This window comes from Microtus pennsylvanicus, chromosome 10 (genome assembly GCF_037038515.1).
Source record: "Microtus pennsylvanicus isolate mMicPen1 chromosome 10, mMicPen1.hap1, whole genome shotgun sequence".
Lineage (NCBI taxonomy): Eukaryota > Metazoa > Chordata > Mammalia > Rodentia > Cricetidae > Microtus > Microtus pennsylvanicus.
In genome coordinates, this window is record NC_134588.1 from 74,141,114 (window position 1) to 74,159,438 (window position 18,325).

An 18,325-nucleotide genomic window follows, 5' to 3' on the forward strand; every position below is an offset into this window, starting at 1 on the left:
TCTCCCCAAACGGCCCCCTGGAGAGGCCTGCCTGTAAGTGTAAGCAGAGCTTAAGAGTTTGCTGAGGGAAAGCGGACATGATGTCAGCTTTATGGTCTTGAACCCTGATAGCAACCCTTCTATTGCCTCCACTGATTCCATTTTGTTCTCTACCTTGGAGCCAAAACAGACTGGAGGGAAGTTTTTTGTTTGTTTGTTTCTGTTTCCTTTTGTTTTGTTTTTCCCTCCACGAGGCACTTTAAAAAGTAGTGTCTGAGTCTTCCAGGTGCCCTCCTCACAGGAGGAGAAAAGCCATCCACAGTGAAGCCGATGCAGTGTGGAGATGGGCATTGCAGAAGCTTCTGACCGTTTCAGAGGTCTCTGTTGGACATGGGCTCAAACATGGAATTAGTAGGCAAAGCCACCTCCCCACCCCCCCACCCCACCCCCGCTTATCTGCAGGGGAGGGATCAGCTCTCAGCTGGCCAGGCCAGTGTCACTGATACAGCTGGTGTCATCGTTACCTTCCACTAACAGATCACTTGACACCTACTGGCCCAGGCAGGGTTGGGTCTGAGTAGAGGTATGGACCCTTATTGTCCCAGAGCCCCAGATGAAGCCACTCTGCAAGGCATGGCAGAAATGCAATGACCAGCAAGCAACCTAGGGCTAGATTGCTTCCTGCCTCCAGTTCGCATCTCAGCTCCTCAGTTATCACTGCTTAGTTCTATATTGCTGTCCCAGCAAAGATGCTATATAAGGAAAGGACACCTGGAGTGGCCTCAAAGTGAGGACCCAGAACAGAAGTTTGACTCCTGGATTGGGGATCTACCTGGCCTTGCGGTTCTGACGGGCTGTGCTCTTGCGTGCGTCCCCTCCAGCATCATGCTGCAGCAGATCCTGCACGACATGTACATCGACCCTGAGCTTCTGGCTGAGCTCAGTGATGTGCAAAAGCACATCCTCTTCTACAAGATGAGAGAGGAGCAGCTTCGGCGCTGGAGGGAGCGGGAGGCCTGGGACACCCTGGCCCAGGCAGAAGGCCTCAGGCCGGCAAAGGTGAAGCGAGGTATGTGGCTTGGAGTCACCCAGGAGGTAAAAACCTTTATGAGTCCAGGTTGAGTTCTTTCATATGGTCACTAATGTTATAAAAGATGGGGGATTTGAAACTCTTATGCTGGGGGCTCTGATTCCACTAGCTTGGGCTTTCTATCTTCCAACCAGGAGGATAGATGAAGGATGATGTGGCCAGGATTATGCCAGACCCAGATGGGCTGGGGGAAATGGGAACTTACTTTGTCTTGTATACGGCTCACATTCTGAGACAACACCACTGAAACCATGCTCAGATAGTTGGCAATTGCGTGACGGATAATAGACAACAGTCTTTCTATCATTCTTTTTCTGATTCTGGAAATTGGGTCTAAGACCTTCTGCATGCTAGGTAGGCCCTCTGCCATTAAGGTGCATGCCCAAACCAAGGATGTATTCTTCTGCCTCGCTACCAGTTTTAGGCATAGTGCCTTGAAGATATGTATGTCCTTCCTCCCTGCCATGTAGACTCTGGATCTCAGCTCAGGCCTGTACTCTATATCCTGCCTCTCTGTGCATGTTAGAGGATGCTGTGGTTGTATTCGGAGGTTCATTGCACATATGGCAGAAGGATTCCAGGAGATTTCCTTGGACGATTATTCATCATCTCCAAATGGCATTAGCAACTTCAGGCAAGAAGCAAGGGCCCTGTCTTCTTTATATTCAAAGTTTTTTGTAAGTCAGTCAGAGCCATGGATTGATGCTAAATGACCTGCTTGTGACTGCTAGCTAGCCTCAGACAGGCTACTGCACCTTGGACAGGATGTAAGAGCCTGTTGTGGAGAGTAGCTTTTGTGTATGTTGCTCTTGCTTTGTGGTCAGTTTGAATGCTTTAATAGTAAATTCTGAGTTACCAATAACTCAGTGTTGGTATTGCATGCATTAAGGACGGCAGTTTTCCTTGGTGTCATTTGATCAAGAATGAGCCCAGATTCAATGTGCTACTTCAGTCTCACTATAGCTTCCATCGTCTTCTGTCTGTTGGATGAGTCTGTTTATATGCCTGATAAGGCTGTCTTGTGAATCTGTCTGTCCTGGTCTCTCCCGCTCTGTCCCTAACCAAGGGTTTTCTCTCTATTTTCTTGAACAATATAGAAAGCATCCCTTGGGGGGAAGGGATGAAGGGTACTTTACAGAAATCTTGAACACAGTTTTATGAGAGATTAAATCACTGATCCCCACTGACCGCAAGTAACCCAGATAACAAAGAGTACTATAAAAACATCATTGTTTACCAAGCAATGTTTGTATGCTTCATTCAATATTTATGGTGGATAGTCCTTTTCTAGGGTTGTTTTCATCCAATATTTGCTGGTTTTGGCAAGTGATTATTATGACACATGTACCAAACACATACATTACTCTTGAGTGAAGGGCATGGGAGCTACCTTGCATGACACTTGCTTGGCTCCTGGATCTTGCCTCAACTGTATTTTCTATGCTGATACTTGGGTCAACTGTGTGCCCTATGGTCCTTTTATTCAATTTCTCCAAGGCTAAAACTTGGTACAGTCCACTAAAGCCAGGTGGATTAAGATTTTGGCTATGCATTAGTTTAGGCAGGGAAAGTTGATTACCTGGGAACTCAAGGCAATTAATGTTGCTTGTTATACTGCCTTCTTAAAGGCAGATTAAACAAACAGGCTGAGTTCACAGTAGGATAGCAATCTTAAGTCTTACTAATATCTCAAGGTGTATTATTAACTCTGACTGTGAGGTACGGTAAAAGTTCCAGTCTCTAAAAATGTAAAGGCTATTTTATCATAACATATTGCCATAACTCTATACTTGGCAACACAAATACACTTGCTTTCTTTTTTGCTCCCATGACCCTCACTTGGCCTCCATCTATTCATCAAATGAACTGTATAGCTTTGATTTGTTCAAAGTGTTCAGTGTTCAATCCAGGCCAAATCCTGTTTTAGGGCTGGGCATATAGGCCCGTTGGTGACCTAGCTTCTGCCTTCCATTCCAGCCTCACTGTTGGTTTGCCCCAATACATACCAATTGGCATGATGGCACCTGCTAATCATGTCCATGGTTTTTCATACTGTTGGCAATGTCCCTTTGTTTTATGAGTGCCTGCCCTGCTCCTGGAGACTTGGAGGATGCCCTTGGTGTAGGAAGGACTTGCTCCTCTGTAGCTTCCTGGCACTAGGACCAACCCCAGCTGTAGCGTTTGTCACCCTGGCATTGTTATTCATCATTCACTTGTCTGTCTCTCCCAGTAGATCCCAAACTGCTAAACCTTTACTGCTTTACTTCACTGTGTTTTCCTCCCTTGGGGCCCAGCATAGAACAGGGACAATGTTGAATACCTGTTTTGAACAAGAACTAGCAGAAACACCCTCCACCTGCCCCCACCCTCCCTGTAGGGTGATTGTACCAGAGCTCTGACATGACAGCGGGGGTATAGGTGCTAAGTCTGGGTTCCATGCTCTGGCAACTGAACCACTAGCTGGAGAAGTCCACAGTCAAAGTTTTCCAGCCTCCCTCTGCCTGAGTCCTAAGGCCTCACACCTATCTGGTAGCTCCTCTGGGAGAACGATAGATGCCTACAAATTTAACTGCAAAAATATTTAGGTGGCGATTTATCACATGCTGACACCTACATTTTCATATATAAATTATACATTATACTCATTTGGGTTTCTGGTGCAGAAGATTCTTTTCTGGGTAATTAGATTTGTGATTTATAAAGAATAGAAAAGAAGGGGAGCTTACTGAGTAATATGTGCCTCCTAGGCCAAAATCCCATTCAGTTTTCAGTCTGTGATTTCTTTAGTGCTGCCCCCTTGGGAACTGCTTAGGCCTGACCCTGGAGAATTCTAGACAAGGGGCTGGCTGTGCCCCAGGAACCAGAAAACTTTTTGCTGGAGGGTTGAGAGTGCATATTGCCTGATTCCTGTCCTGGAATCATAACAGAGTCTTGAAGACCCTACACCCTATGTGTCAACTTTGTTCAGGCACACCTGAAGGCTCCCTATGGCTGTACTTCAGGTGAGAGTGCTGAGCCTCACAGAACAGATGTAATTCAGCCAATGGTACCCAGCTGCTGAGAAATGAAGTCAAATATGCATCCCATGACTTTGACTTAGAATGCCACGGTCGAACTTTTCCTATACAATTCCTTCTGATCTTGGAAATCCAGTTAAATACATAATCTATCATTTGTTCTCATGTCTAGCCACTCACCTATACATTCACTTACCCTAAGTGCTGACATCGATGTATTACTACATCCTTGTAGTAATATGGAGCGGCAGCGGGGCTGCGTCCCCAAATCCCCAGCCGCCTGGCTCGGCTAGCTTATGCCCCAAATAATTACATGGACACTGTATTCTTTTAAACACTGCTCTGGCCCATTTCTAATCATCTGTGTAGCGCCCCTAGGTGCGCTTACCGGGAAGATTCTAGCCTAAGTCCATCCTGGGTGGGAGCTTCATAGCGTGCGTCTTCCCTGGAGCAGGTAGCATGGCGTCTCTCTCTGAGGTGTCTGCTCTGGAGAGGAGAGCTGCGGAGTCTGAGCTCACTTCCTCTTCCTCCTGGCATTCTGTTCTGTCTACTCCTCCCACCTATCTTCTAACCAATGAAATGGGCCGAGGCAGTTCCTTTATTGCTTAGCCAATGAAATCAACAGATTGATATATGACACTCCCACATCATCTCCTAACTTGTTTGGAAGGACACATCTACTGTGCCCCTGTTGAGTGGTCTGCTGGCTTCTTGGGATTTCTCTACAACATTGCTCAAGCATGCTCATCCTAAAATGGTCTCATGCCCCTCTGGCCATTGTCCCCACCCTGTTTGTTTTTTTGACCCTCTTCTTTTACTGGGAAAAATTTCCAGCTTACAGTAGACCCGAGTTCACCACCTGGGAGCTCAGGTCACACTCTGAAAGCACTTAGAGTTAGGCTAGGGCAAAATGTCCTGGCCTATCTCTAGTTATGTCTGACGAGGCTGTAACTAAACCCAGGAATCATGAATCATTCTAGTTCACAAACCTTGCTGACATTCCCAACTCTGGGGCGCATATTTGAGATCACAGAAACAAGCTAGAATGATAGCTTAGACCTCTGTTACACGGAGGAAGGACAGGACATTGGAATCTGGGATGAGCACACATTGTTTCTCTCATGATGAGACTCTTCTGTCTCCATCCTGCTCTTTGGTACAGTCTCCTGACGTAGTTGCAGCAAATGGAGACACCCTGCTTGAAAATCTGCTTGTCTACCATCACGTTGACTGTTGATACTTCTGACCCTTTGTTGTTCAATGGAAAATCGTTTTGTCACATTGAGATAATGTGGCATAACTATGCACCTGCAAGATTTCATGCAGTTATTCCCACATTCTAAGGTCTGTGCAGATTCCTCTTCCTCTTCATTCCTCATGGTAACATTAAGTTGGGACTCTTGCTCATGTGCACTTTCTTGGGACTGGCATTAAATTCTTAAAGTGTTCAATGGTAAGGAGTAGCAGCATCTCAGTTCCTCTATTCTTGAGTTGAGTTGGGTTGATGCTGTTTTTTAGCGGGGAGGGTTAGAGACAGGGTTTCTCTGTGTAACAGCACTGTCTGTCCTGAAACTTGCTTTGTAGACCAGGCTGTCCTTGAACTCACAGAGATCCACTTGCCTCTGCCTCCCAAATGCTGATTAAAGGCGTGCACCACCACGCTCAGCTGTTGATGCAATTTTAAAAATGTGTATAGCCTGGTGAATGGAACCAGATCCCTTGGATTTTATCACCTGGTGGTATAACCTTGGAAATTCACCTTACAATAGGAGTAACAAAGTTTTTCTAACAGTAATGGGTGGAATTCAAAAAATGTCTTCGTTTCAGAAACCTTTAACCACTCTGAAGGCACATAGCATAAGAGAGGCAGATCACATTTATCTCCCTCTTTTCCTGGTGTGGTGATTTGGGGGTAGCACATCTCTGCTTGGCCTACTTCAGTTTTTCTAGATTCTGGGTGATGGAGGATAGTGCAGCTTAGAGGGTGGAGCTTTTTTCTGCATCTTTCAAGTCAGCACTGCTGGTACGATTGGCAAGTTTATTTTCAATGTGTGGAATAAATGGGAGGAAATTCATAATCCCAGAAGACTTCATTTGTTTTGGAGATGTTGATAAACATTCTTATGGGTGAAACGAAGACCTAGTTTTATGATGGGCATGGGAGATAGTCTACTGAGAACTGCTGAGATCTACTGACAATGGGAGACATATCTTATGGGCTGGAATGAAGCTTAGCTTATGTCTATGCATTTGGCTGATAGTATGTGGCATCAAGAGAAGATCTCATGAACCCACCTATTTTGTGTGATCTAGTGAACCTTCCATGAGTTGATATTCTATCAGGTTCATGGCCTTGAATTTAATAGAGATTTAGTTTGTGGCTCATATTCTATCCTGAAACTAGAGGTAAGTTCCAACTATTTGCCCTTTGGTCAACGTGAAAATAGGCTCACATTTACACGCCTCCATGCAGAAGTATGCTTGAATATCCTGAGCATTGGTCAGGGTGGAGTGGATCTACCTGTACGTGCCGTCTTAATGTCAAAAGGACCAAGTAACCACACCCTAGGTCAGGCTGTGTAGCCCTGATTGTTGTCAACAATTTTGAGCAACATCAAACTCTCTGACCTTCACACAAGATGGAAATAGGCTCATATTTTGGGTCTCCCCACAGCCTGGCCTACATTAACCCTTTTTAACCTCACCTTCTTAGAGACCTGGAAGTTGCACCTGTATGCATTTTGTGAATTAAATCATGACACACTGTTGATTGTAAGACACATTCTGATTGCAGAAATGTTAAAATGTGTGTCTTTGAATTGATGAAGTGGGAATAAGCTCTGTTTTAATTGGGCAGATGAAGTCTCAGGCAGGTTTAGCAGCATATACTGGGAAATAAGGAGGTGAAGTAGGGTCTGAGCTTCAACGTGACTGCTAGGATTCAAGTTTCTATTCTTCCTACCTCAATATACAGACTTCTCTTACAGTTATTTAATGATTTTTATTTACCTATTTAATATTTTTGAGATGTTACTTGTAATGGATTATTAAAAATTGCTGTGGATCCCCGAGTAGCTTGCTGCAGGATCCCCAGCGGCAGGGGCAGGCAGTGGGCAGGGGGTCCTGAGAGCAGCCAGTCCCAGGCAGGGACACCACATGAGACCATGCTGCAGGTTTCCAAAAGTGGCTGGTCTCCAGCAGCGTCACCTGCAGCAAGCCTTGTGGCAGTGGGCAAGAGACAGATGGATAGACACACCATACAGAGTGAGGTTGGATATTTATTTAGTGGTTATGGAAGGAAAGGGAGAAAGGGAGAAGAACAGAGAGGGAGAGAGAGAGAAGATGCTTCTCTGAGAGAGATATGGAAAAAAGAGAGAGACTAAGGATGCAAGCAGGAAGGAAGACCTGCCTGCCTTAGCGGATGGGGAGGGGGTGGGCGTGGCTTGTCTCTTAAAGAGATAGAACAATCATTACATTACTTATTTTTATTTTATATAAATGAGCATTAGCCTGAATGTATGTCTGCAGTACCATGTTGGTGTAGTATGCTTGGACATCAGAAGAGTCACAGATGGTTGTGAGCTGCCTTGTAGCTGAATCCAGGTCCAGCCAGTGCTCTTAATTGCTGAAGTATCTCTCCAGCCCCTAAAAAGACTTATTAAGAACAATTAAAAGCCAGAATACAAAAGAAGCAAAAATGTAAAAGGAATTATTAGAGGAATAAAAGAGAATGCAAAATAGAGGCATTTAAAACATAGAACAAGGAAAATAAAAACATTATTAGATAAAAAGCAATCTTCTTGATAAATACTTTTGTAAATGACAAAGTTCATCAAGATGGTTCAAGATGGGTAAAGGGTCTTGTGCAAGTCTGATGACTTGAATTTAACCACTAGGATGCGCATTAAAAAGTCAGGTGCAGTGGCTTACATGTGTAGTATATTACTCAATACTCCACATCCAGATAGAAAACTGAGGTAGGAGATTTGTCTAGAAGTTCTTGGCCAGCTGGCCTGGAGTATGCAACATGGCAGAAGCAAGAGAGACCATACCTCCAAGCACAGTAGGAGAGAATCAACCCCCAGAAGTTGTCCTCTCTCCTCCACGCTCATGCTGTGGCACACACACACACACCTGCTCTCACATGTAAATCATACATATATGCAAGCACATGCACGCACAATAATACATTTTTTAAGAGAATAAAATATGAGACAAATGGGAGGGAAACATTTACAAGATGTAAAACAAACTGTTAATATTCAGTAAATATAAACAAGTTTTCCAAATCAATTTGGAAAAGACAATTAAAAAAATTGAGGAAATGTCTGTATAAGTGGTTTACCAGAGAGCTACTTTTTTTTTACATCCCAGCCACAGTTTCCCCTTCCTCCTCTCTTCCTAGTCCCCCTTCCTCATCCCTGTTGTTGGTTCAGTCTCTATAAGCCCCTGTGAGCTCAAGTTAGTTGATTTTGTGGGTTTTCTTATGGTGTCCTTGACCCCTCTGGCTTTTATAATCCTTTCTCCCAGTCCTCAGTGTGACTCCCTGAGCTTTGCCTAATGTTTGCCTAGGGTCTCTGCATCTGTTTCTACAAGCTGCTGGATGAAGCTGTGGGGGCCAGCCATGATAAGCTAAGTATGGGCAGGTCACCCAAAGGCAGTCCTTTACTTCCAACCATTATCACCTGCCAGAGTAGAACTTGGTCATCGATAAATTTAATAAGAGGCTTGAGTCTCAGTAGTTTACCCTGAGGCAATACCTGGTTGCAGAAGAACCACAAAGTGAGATTACCTAGCACCACCCAAAAACAGACCATCCAAAGGAAATGCCTAACATTCTGACTGCTGTAGATAGGACCACCTGAGAGTACACACTCACCAGGACACCCCTAGACAAATGTCAGCCAATCAGGGGTCCTAAATCTCAAAAACCCCTCATCCCCACCTTTCCTACTATAAAAACCCAATTCTAACTGAGCTAGGGGTTCACCGTTTATTCCAATAGATTGGACACTCAGAGACCGAGTTTGCAAACTTGATTAAAATAAAGGTTCTTTGCTTTTACATATGGGGCTTGGTTTCCTCGTTGGCTTTTGAAGGGACTATGTGGATTTGGGCATAACAAAGCCTCTCTGATGAGAATTGAAGTACATATCAATCTCTGAGTATAGCAGAATATCATTTGCACTCACTACATTGACATTATCTTTTTTCTCCAGTTGTGTTTGGTTCTATCCTAGGTCTCTGAGTCATCCAGCCCCTGGGTCCTGGTGCTCCAGACAGTGTCAGGGATGGGTTTACTCTCCTACCTGGGTTTTAGTCTAGACCAGTCATTTATTGGCCACTCTCTCAATCTCTAGGCCACCCTTTCTCCAGCACATTCCATAGACAAGACAGCTGTGGGCCAAGGTTATGTGATTGGGTTGATGTCCCCCTCCCTCTGTTAGGAGTCTCTCCTGGTTACAGGAGATGACCAGGTCAGGCAACATATCCCCAATTGCTAGGAGTCTTAGCTAGGGTCATCCTTGTAGATTCCTGGGAGATTCCCTTATACCAGGTTTTTACCTGACCCTGAAATGCACCCCTATCCAGTCATCTCTTTTAGTACGCTCTTCCGCTGCCCCCCAATACCTGCTCACTCACGTTCCCATTCCGCCTCCCACAGTCCACTCAGGAAATTTTAAATCACAATTAAGATGTAAAGAGGCACTCCAGCTCACTGGTTGTGATGGCTAATTTTGATGTCAGCTTGACAGGATTCCTATTCACTTAAGAGACACACCTCTGGGTATTTCTGTGAGGCTGATCTCACAGGGGTTTTTGTTTGTTTGTTTTGTTTTGTTTTGTTTTTTTGAGGTGGGAATACCACCCTGAATGTGGATAGCACCATTCCGTGGTCTGATCCCAGGCTAAAGGAAAAAGAAACCATGGGTCTGGAGAGATGTCTCAGGTTAGGACACTGTTCTTGCAGAGCGCTAGATGAGGTCACCTGCATGGAGGCAAATGCCTTTCCTGACTCGAACAGGGCTCCAGTGGAGGATGCTGGACTGAACTACCCAGATTTAATTTCTCTTTTCTTGTGTCAGAGACTCTTGTGCGTGTCACCTCCTGCTTCCCCCTCCAGTCTGGAGGTCAGCAGGGACAGTCCCTGAGAAAGGAACTAGCTATATAGCCTTGTAATCTGATCGCAGGTCTTAGCTCCAGCTCTGAAGAAGTAAGAGCTTGCAGATGGCTTCATTGCTTCTCTGTCTCAGAGTTGTGAATGCGATTGCTTTCTAGTTTCTTCTCACCTAAGAATTAGCAGTGCTTCTCTCTGCACACGGTTCGAACTGAAAAACTCCTCATGCTGTTTGTTTGCAAACAATGTCTCCCTCATGCTACCTAATATCTATCTCCCCGTTGTTATCTAGGCTCTTCCCCGAGCTATTCAATGTTTCCCCCCATGCTATCCAGGGTCTCTGCCATGCTCTCCAATTGTACTAATGTTCTCAGTCCCTAACAGCTTGAATGTGGCCAGGTGTGGGATGTTTGGTGGGAGTCAAAAATTCTTTTTTGCATGTGAGTGTTAGTTTCTTGGTATTGTTTGTTGAAAAAAAAATCCTCTTTCAATTTTATTATCTTGGCACTATTGTTGAAAAAACAACTGGCCAAAAAGTCCATATGGCTCTATTTCTGGGTTCTATCTACTAGTCAACCAATGTATGTATCTACCCTTACATAAATATAACTGTGGTGGTGGCTTTCTATTAAATATTGAAAATGTAGCTTTCTAATAAATTTAAAACTGGAACTATGTAGGTTATTCACCTTTTTGAAGATTTATTTTGTTTACTATGGCTCTTTTATTATGGCAAATATTAGAATCCGCTTTCATGTTGGGAATTTAAGGTAGCATTGAATGTTTGGATCAGTCTTTTGATCATATTAAGAACAGTCCTGGGTATGTAGTTCAGGCTGGCATCTAATGACCCTTCTGCCTCAATATCTCAGGTAATTCTAGGTACGTGCTCTTTATCCCGCACCCCCTACCCCATGGTCATCTTTGTTTACGCATTCCTTTTGTAGTGAACCCATGGCTTATTTTCTCTTTTTAGGCTATGGCGAGCAATGCTTCTGTGAACATTCGTGCACAAGGATTTTTGTTTTTTAATGATTGGTTGGTTGTTGTTCTTTTCTTTTTGAGACAGGGTTTAATATCTAGCATAGGCTGGCCTCAAACTCACAGGGATCCTCCTGCCTCATCCTTCCATGTGCTGACATTACATGTGTATGGTACTGTGCCTAGTTTCACATGGACATTTCTGTATGGAAACATGTTTTTCTTTCTCTTGGTTGTAATCACTAGGTTATCTTGTAACCCTACATTCCAAGCAACAGTTACAGGGGGATTTATTTTTCCCATATTTTTGCCAATTCTTGTTATTAACTGTCTTGCTAATTCCTAGTGGCTATGGCAAGTTATGGTATTATTCATTTATGTGTGTGTGTGTATACATGCTATCACATGTGTGTGATGGTCAGTTCTCTCATTTTAATCTCCAGAATTAAACTCAGGTTATCAGATTTGGTGGCAAGCACTTTTACCATTGTGCCAGCCCGCATATCATGTCTTTAAAAATAATATTTTAGCCGGGCGGTGGTGGCGCATGCGTTTAATCCCAGCACTTGGGAGGCAGAGGCAGGCGGATCTCTGTGAGTTCGAGACCAGCCTGGACTACAGAGCTAGTTCCAGGACAGGCTCCAAAGCCACAGAGAAACCCTGTCTAGAAAAACCAAAAAAAAAAAAAATAATATTTAAAAATTTTCTCATTAAAATCATTTGCGTGTATAGCTATAGTAAAAATAATATAAATTTTCATGGCTTTTAATACCTTTGTCAAAAGTCTATGTTTGTAGACTTTAATAGTTTTTCTTTAAACTATTCTGATGTATTTCAGAGCCATTTTGATGGAATTCTAGTCTATAATCTTATTCTTTGATCCTCACAATATATTCAACTGTTACTCAAATTCAGTGTGTATCACATTTATGTCCATTCCTTATTTTAATATGTGCTTTGGGTCCGTAAACAATATGCCACATAATCTGTATATAAATGGCACCATTCTATCATACAGTAACCTGAGCTGAATTTCGTGGGTCTTCATTTTTTTTAGAGATGCAGTTATGTTGTTTAGCCTCCTTTTCTTGCCATACACTATAGTATCATAAAATACAGTATCATTTTCCTCTATTATTTATGTAATTTTCAAATTTTCACATTTTGAGCAACACCTCCAGGAATTATCTTGCTCAGGTCTCTCTGAACACACATGCAAGACAGCTGTCAGGTTGTTTACTGGGAAGCATTACTTTCTAATCATAATGGAAACCATTTCAACTTTATATTAAATGTTGCTATTATCTTCAAAATGGTTGTGCCTGTGTCTTCTCCTTTGAGACAATTTTAAGAAGTTTTGGTGTTCTACTGTTACACCTTTCCGTGCTTTCCAGTGTTGTGTGAGCGAAATGACGGTTGGTTGTTGTTTGCATTCCTTTATCTTTAATTGGTAGTGAAGTTAAGTATTTTTGGTATTTATCAGCCATTTACAAGAATTCTTTGTGTGTTCTAGGTATTAATCCTTTCCCCCCGATCAGCATAAAATAACAAATTTAAGCTATAGCATTATGGAATGATCCTCAAAGTGTAGTTCCTGGATCCCTAGGACATTTTGAGAACCTTCTGGGATGGTCAGTTTATGAGGTTAAAACTGTGCTCCTTTTAACCGTATTTGTTCTAAGGCTGTAAAATCAATAGTGGGTGTCACAGTTAGTATCTGTAATGTGTCCTAAAGCCCCAGCTATTGAAGGCGTGGTCCTCAGTCTGGTGCTATTGGGAGGTGCTAGGACTGTCGGTCTAGCAGAAAGCCTCCAGGTCATTGGGGATATGTTCTCAGAAGGGATTATGGGATTTCATTCTCTTCCTCTCCTGGTTAGGATGTGACCCATCTGCTCTGGTGTGTGACTCCACCATAGTGCAATATCCTCACTAGATGGGCCAGATCATGTTCTGAAATCTCCGAACTCTAAGCCCTGTAAAAAGGTTTAAAATAACCATTGGTTGACTAGCTCAGATATTTGTCATAGTGATGGAAAGCCAACACATACAGTGAGGAATTCTGGTAGCATACTGGTAGTGGTCAATGTATATTCCATACAAGTGACTGATGGTTTCACTCCGCAGTGAAACAGTAGACATTTTATTGTGTGAGAAATGAAAGGGCAACGGCAAGCATTACTACAGCAGGATGCAGGAGTATTTTGAGAAAGACGTTCTGTGCTTGTTTCAGTAATTTGATAAACTAATTTCTTTCGTGGTTCCTTGTTTTTACTTAAGAGACGATTACCAGGCATTGATTTATATTTTTTCATAGGTAAATATTTAAAAATGCATAAAGAGAATCTGTTACTTCAAGAAAAGTAACTGACAAAATTTACACCAATTTTTCAAGGAAAAAGGCAAGACTTTTTGGAAAAACGTCTATCCATCACAAGGAGCTTACAGATCGTGGAATGTGTAGCACTTTTTCTCGTAAGATCATGATTGCATTTAAAATGTATCTTTTCTGATACTGTTAATGTAAAACCTATGTTTAGAAGATCTGTTTGCTATCTTGACCCAATGAGCAAAGTAGCAAAGTCATGCATAAGTACAAGGTCTGTTCAAAGTACAATATGAGCCAGTGGAGTTTTATTCTTAAATTAAAGTGTGTGTGTGTGTGTGTGTGTGTGTGTGTGTGTGTCTGTCTGTCTGTCTTGAGACAAGGTCTTGTTCTGTAGCCATACTGGTCTCAAGTGCTAATTCTTCATTACTGCTTGCTCAGTAGCTGGGATCATGGACACATACAAAAACATGCTTTCTATCCCAGCAAATGTAGGCAGATCTCTGTGAGTTTGAGGCTAGCCTCATCTATACAGTGAGATCCAGTACAAAAGATTGGGGCTGGAGAGATGGCTCAGTGCTGCTCTTCTTAAGGACCAAGGTTCGGTTCCTAGCACCCACACCAAGCCAGTCTTAACCACCTGCAACTGCAGCTGCAGGAGATCAGTGTCCTTGTTCATCATACACACATGCACACATGCATGCATTCATGCATGTGTGCACACACACACACACGCACCAAAACAAATCAAAAGTAAAGTCTTACAAAAAAATCTTTACACCTTTTATTTTGAAGTAATTCAGATTTATTTGAGAAGAATTTCAAGAGTTTGGAGAATACCTACAGCATTCCCACCCAACTTCCCCTAATGTGTAGCACACTTATGTCATCACAATCAATGACTTTTCATGTCAAAAGCTCAATGGCCTTATTGATATGGTTTAGATTTCTCTGTTGTAACTAACCTTTAGCAACCTGCGACTAGCTGGGTATAGTGGCGCGTGCCTACAGTCAAGCACTGGGGAGACCGAGGTGGGAGAACTATCATACATTCAAGACCACAGAGACTATAAATGAGTTCAGGGCTAGCTTTAGCTACATAGGCATGATCCTATCTCTAAATAAGTAAGTAAACAAGAAGAGTATCCATGACTTATTTAATCTTACTTCAGTATCTAAGGCTACCTGGGGAAAAGCTGAAATGCCTTCTCTTTCTTCCAAATGCATGTTGACAATTTTTTAATGTGCATCAATCAAAATTATCTATTATAAAGGGTAAAGTCGGAAGACACAAGAACCCTATTTCCTTTTAATTAGGCTGGATAGTCAATAGATTTGCAAAAGTGTAAAACAATACCCAATTTTTAAATGATAAATCATAGAGAAATATATCTTAAAACAAATCTTGGGTATATATAATGTTTTTACCATTTTTAAGGATAAGATAAAGTTTGTATACTAATGTGATAGATGTTCTTTATATATTTTTATTTTTGAGATTTCATACATTTATGCAATGAAGTATTATCTTCTATCCCCTTTTTCCCCTCCAATTCCTCCTATCGCCCAAACATATCCCTTCCTAACTTCATGTTTGTTTGTTTTTTTTTTTAAAAATAACCTATTAAGTCCAGTTAGTGCTGCCCATATATGCAACTAGAGATACATGTGTTTTTTCCACCATCTCTCTAATCCTGTTCCTCATTCTCTGATAACTGTAGTAAGAAGAGCTGCTTGTTGGTTCCTGGCGCCTGGCTAGCTTAGACCCCAAATAATCACACAGAAACTGTATTAATTAAATCACTGCTTGGCCCATTAGCTCTACCTTTTTATTGGCTAACTCTTAAATTAATTTAATCCATTTCTATGAATCTGTATATTGCCAAGTGGCTGTGGCTTACTGGCTAAAGTTCCTGAGTCTGTCTCTGGTTGGCGGCTACATGGTGTCTGTCTGACTCTGCCCTTCTTCCTCCCAGCATTCAGCCTAGCATTCCCTGCCTTCCTAAGTTCTGCCCTATCAACAAGCCAAGGCAGTTTCTTTCTTCATTTACCAATAAAAGCAACACATAGAAAGAAGGACCTCTCACACCAGATAACCACTTTACATCCACATATGTGTGAGTTCATATGATATTTGCATTTTTGTGCCTGGCTTTTTTCACTTCACACAGTCTTCCCTCCTCCTAGGTTTACTTATATGGTTGAAAATGATATGAATTCCTACTTTTCCAGGCTCAAATAGTATATTCTACTGTAATATGGTATTAAATTTTCATTATTCATTCCTTAATTTTTAAAATTGTTTTTATGTGTTCATGACTCTTGGTGGACACAGGTAGACCCCATGTCAGTTGTGCACAGTGCCATAATGAATATGCTTATGCAGACATCTTTGTTATAACAACTTAATGTCTATTGGCTATATACATATATGTATGTGTGTGTGTGTGTGTGTACATGTTGACACCTTTAGTCCTGGTTTTCAGAGAAATTTCTGTACTGTTTTTTACAATGGCCGCATTAACTCACATTCTTACACCAGGATACAAATGTCCCTTTCTCTCTATGCTCTCCCAAGCTTTCATTAAAAAAAGAAAAGTTCTGGGCACTGGTGGCACATGCCTTTAATCTCAGCACTTGGGAAACAGAGGCAGGCAGATCTCAGTGTGTTCAAGGTCAGCCTGGTCTACAGAGCAAGTTTGAGAACAGTCAGAACTACACAGAAAACCCTGTCTTGAAAAATAAACAACAACAACAAAACCAAATAAATAAAATGCTTTATGTGTGGGGGTGTTTTGCCTGCATGTGTATCTGCGCCCACATGCATTCTGTGTCCACTAGGGCAGAATAGGGTGCTAGATCCCCTGGAACTAGAGTTCCAGATAGTCATGAGCTGCCATTTGGGTGCTGGGAATGGAACTGAGGTTCTCTACAGGAGCAACAAGTAATGGCTGAGCATCTCTCCAGCCCAGTGGTTCTCAATCTTCCTAATGCTCCAACCCTTTAACACAGTTCCTCATGTTGTAGTGATCCCAACCATGAAATTATTTGTTACTACTTCATAACTTTGCTACTGTTATGAATCATAATGTAAATATGGGACATGTAGGTTATTGATATGCAACCCCTGAGAAAGGGTTGTTTGGCCTTCCCAAAGGGGTCTCGACCCACAGGTGGAGAACACTGCTCTAGCTCCTTCTGCCAAGCATTTTAGCTTTATATATTTGCTGCTCACTCTTCCAACAAGCGTGGAGTGATATCCCACAGTGCTTTGACTTGAGCTTCTCTGATGATTAATGAGGCTGAATGTTTTCTCTCACAGCTGGCCATTTGTACGGAGTCTTTGGAGAGGTGTCTATTCAAGCCCTGTGCCCATTTTAAAACAGAATCATTTGTTTTATTGATTTTGTGTTGCTTGAGTTCCGTATGTATTTGGATGCTAGCTCTTAATGAGGTGTATGTTTGCAAGAATCCTTTCTCTCCCCATAGGTTGACTTTTCACTCTGATCATTGTTCTATCAAGTATGCATCCAGAAGAAAGGCAGACAATGGAGCCTGGAGAGCAGTGGCTCAGTGATTGTAGCCCTAATGATAATTCTGCTGTCTTATAAATATTGGGGTTTTTTATAAAACAATTTTGTACAATTATGTAATTAGTTTGTTACTATTTAAAATAAGTAAATATTTAAAATTTTCTCCCTTGACCTTGAGTAAAGAAAGGAGAGAGGGAGGCTGGGGGCCTTGTTGCAGAGAGCCCTGTAATGCAAGGAAGTTTTGGCCAGGAGTCAGATGTCTCAGTCATGAGACTGGCCTGTCAGTCAGAGACTGGGGCAGCCTCTGGGAAATAACTGTGAGCAAACACCAGGTCCAGGAGGCTGGCGGTTTCATTTAGTGGCATCTGCTGTAGTGGAGTTAGAGAGCCCATGAGCACAGCCACACTGTGCTTTGTGTCCCGGGGCATCTCATTCCCGGAGACAGCTAACTGAGCTTTGTCAGGCAAAACTCTTCAGAATTTAATCTTTTGCATCTCTCTCTCTCTCTCTCTCTCTCTCTCTCTCTCTCTCTCTCTCTCTCTCTCTCTCTCTCTCTCTCTGTGTGTGTGTGTGTGTGAGAAAGAGAGCGAGAGATTATTTTACCACATTGCCCAGTTACCCTAGAATTCATGATCCTCCTGCCTCAATCTGCAGAGTACGAAGATCACAGACATTCACCACCACGGCCAGTACATCTCTTACAATTTGAAACCCAAATTTCTCTAATCTCTCCATTCTCTTTCACTTCTCCCTGCAAAACACTTTATTCCTTCTTGAATTCTAGGTGTTTTTTCTTTCTTTAACACCATGTCGAATGCATCCAATACACACTACTATTGCTTCATTCCCCCCCCCCCCCCAACTCAGAAAACAGGGTCTGCCTTTTAAGCCCTAATGAGTCTGCGGCATTTTTACCAGCAGTTTGTTCCTGCATGCATGGATCTCCAGCTCTTTGGCCTGCTAGATATCACTCACCACCCGGATGCAGGGTTTCTATTGCTGTGGCAACCCTGCCACTGAGGAACGTCACTGATCTCGTCAAGACATCAGTGGAACCTGCCGTTATTGGCAGACTAAGCGCTCTCAGCCGCATCCAGCAAAGGTTCATTTCTTCCTCAAACTATAGCATGATGTATATCACAGAGACACGAGGCTCCAGGCTGCTTCATCTTGCATTGCTGCCATTTCTGATTCCTTCTTTCTAGTCATTGGCTAGGCAAACAAGAGGGCAGAGGAGACTCGCTGACACCCGATTGCCTCAGCCCGGGAGCAGCACAAGTCGTT

General features: G+C 42.6%; 1 protein-coding gene across 3 annotated transcripts in view; it reads left to right on the top strand.

Annotated features, from left to right (window-relative positions):
* Window positions 1–864: 864 nt before the first annotated feature.
* Window positions 865–18,325, top strand: part of Sh2d4b (SH2 domain containing 4B) — a 61,832-nt gene continuing 44,371 nt past the window's right edge. For 2 of the 3 annotated variants that reach the window (XM_075987500.1, XM_075987503.1), the window contains exon 1: window positions 865–1,062. In XM_075987500.1, coding sequence (XP_075843615.1) covers window positions 865–1,062 — 198 coding nt within the window. The remainder of the gene's footprint in view (window positions 1,063–18,325) is intronic. The other variant, XM_075987502.1, reaches the window with a different exon arrangement.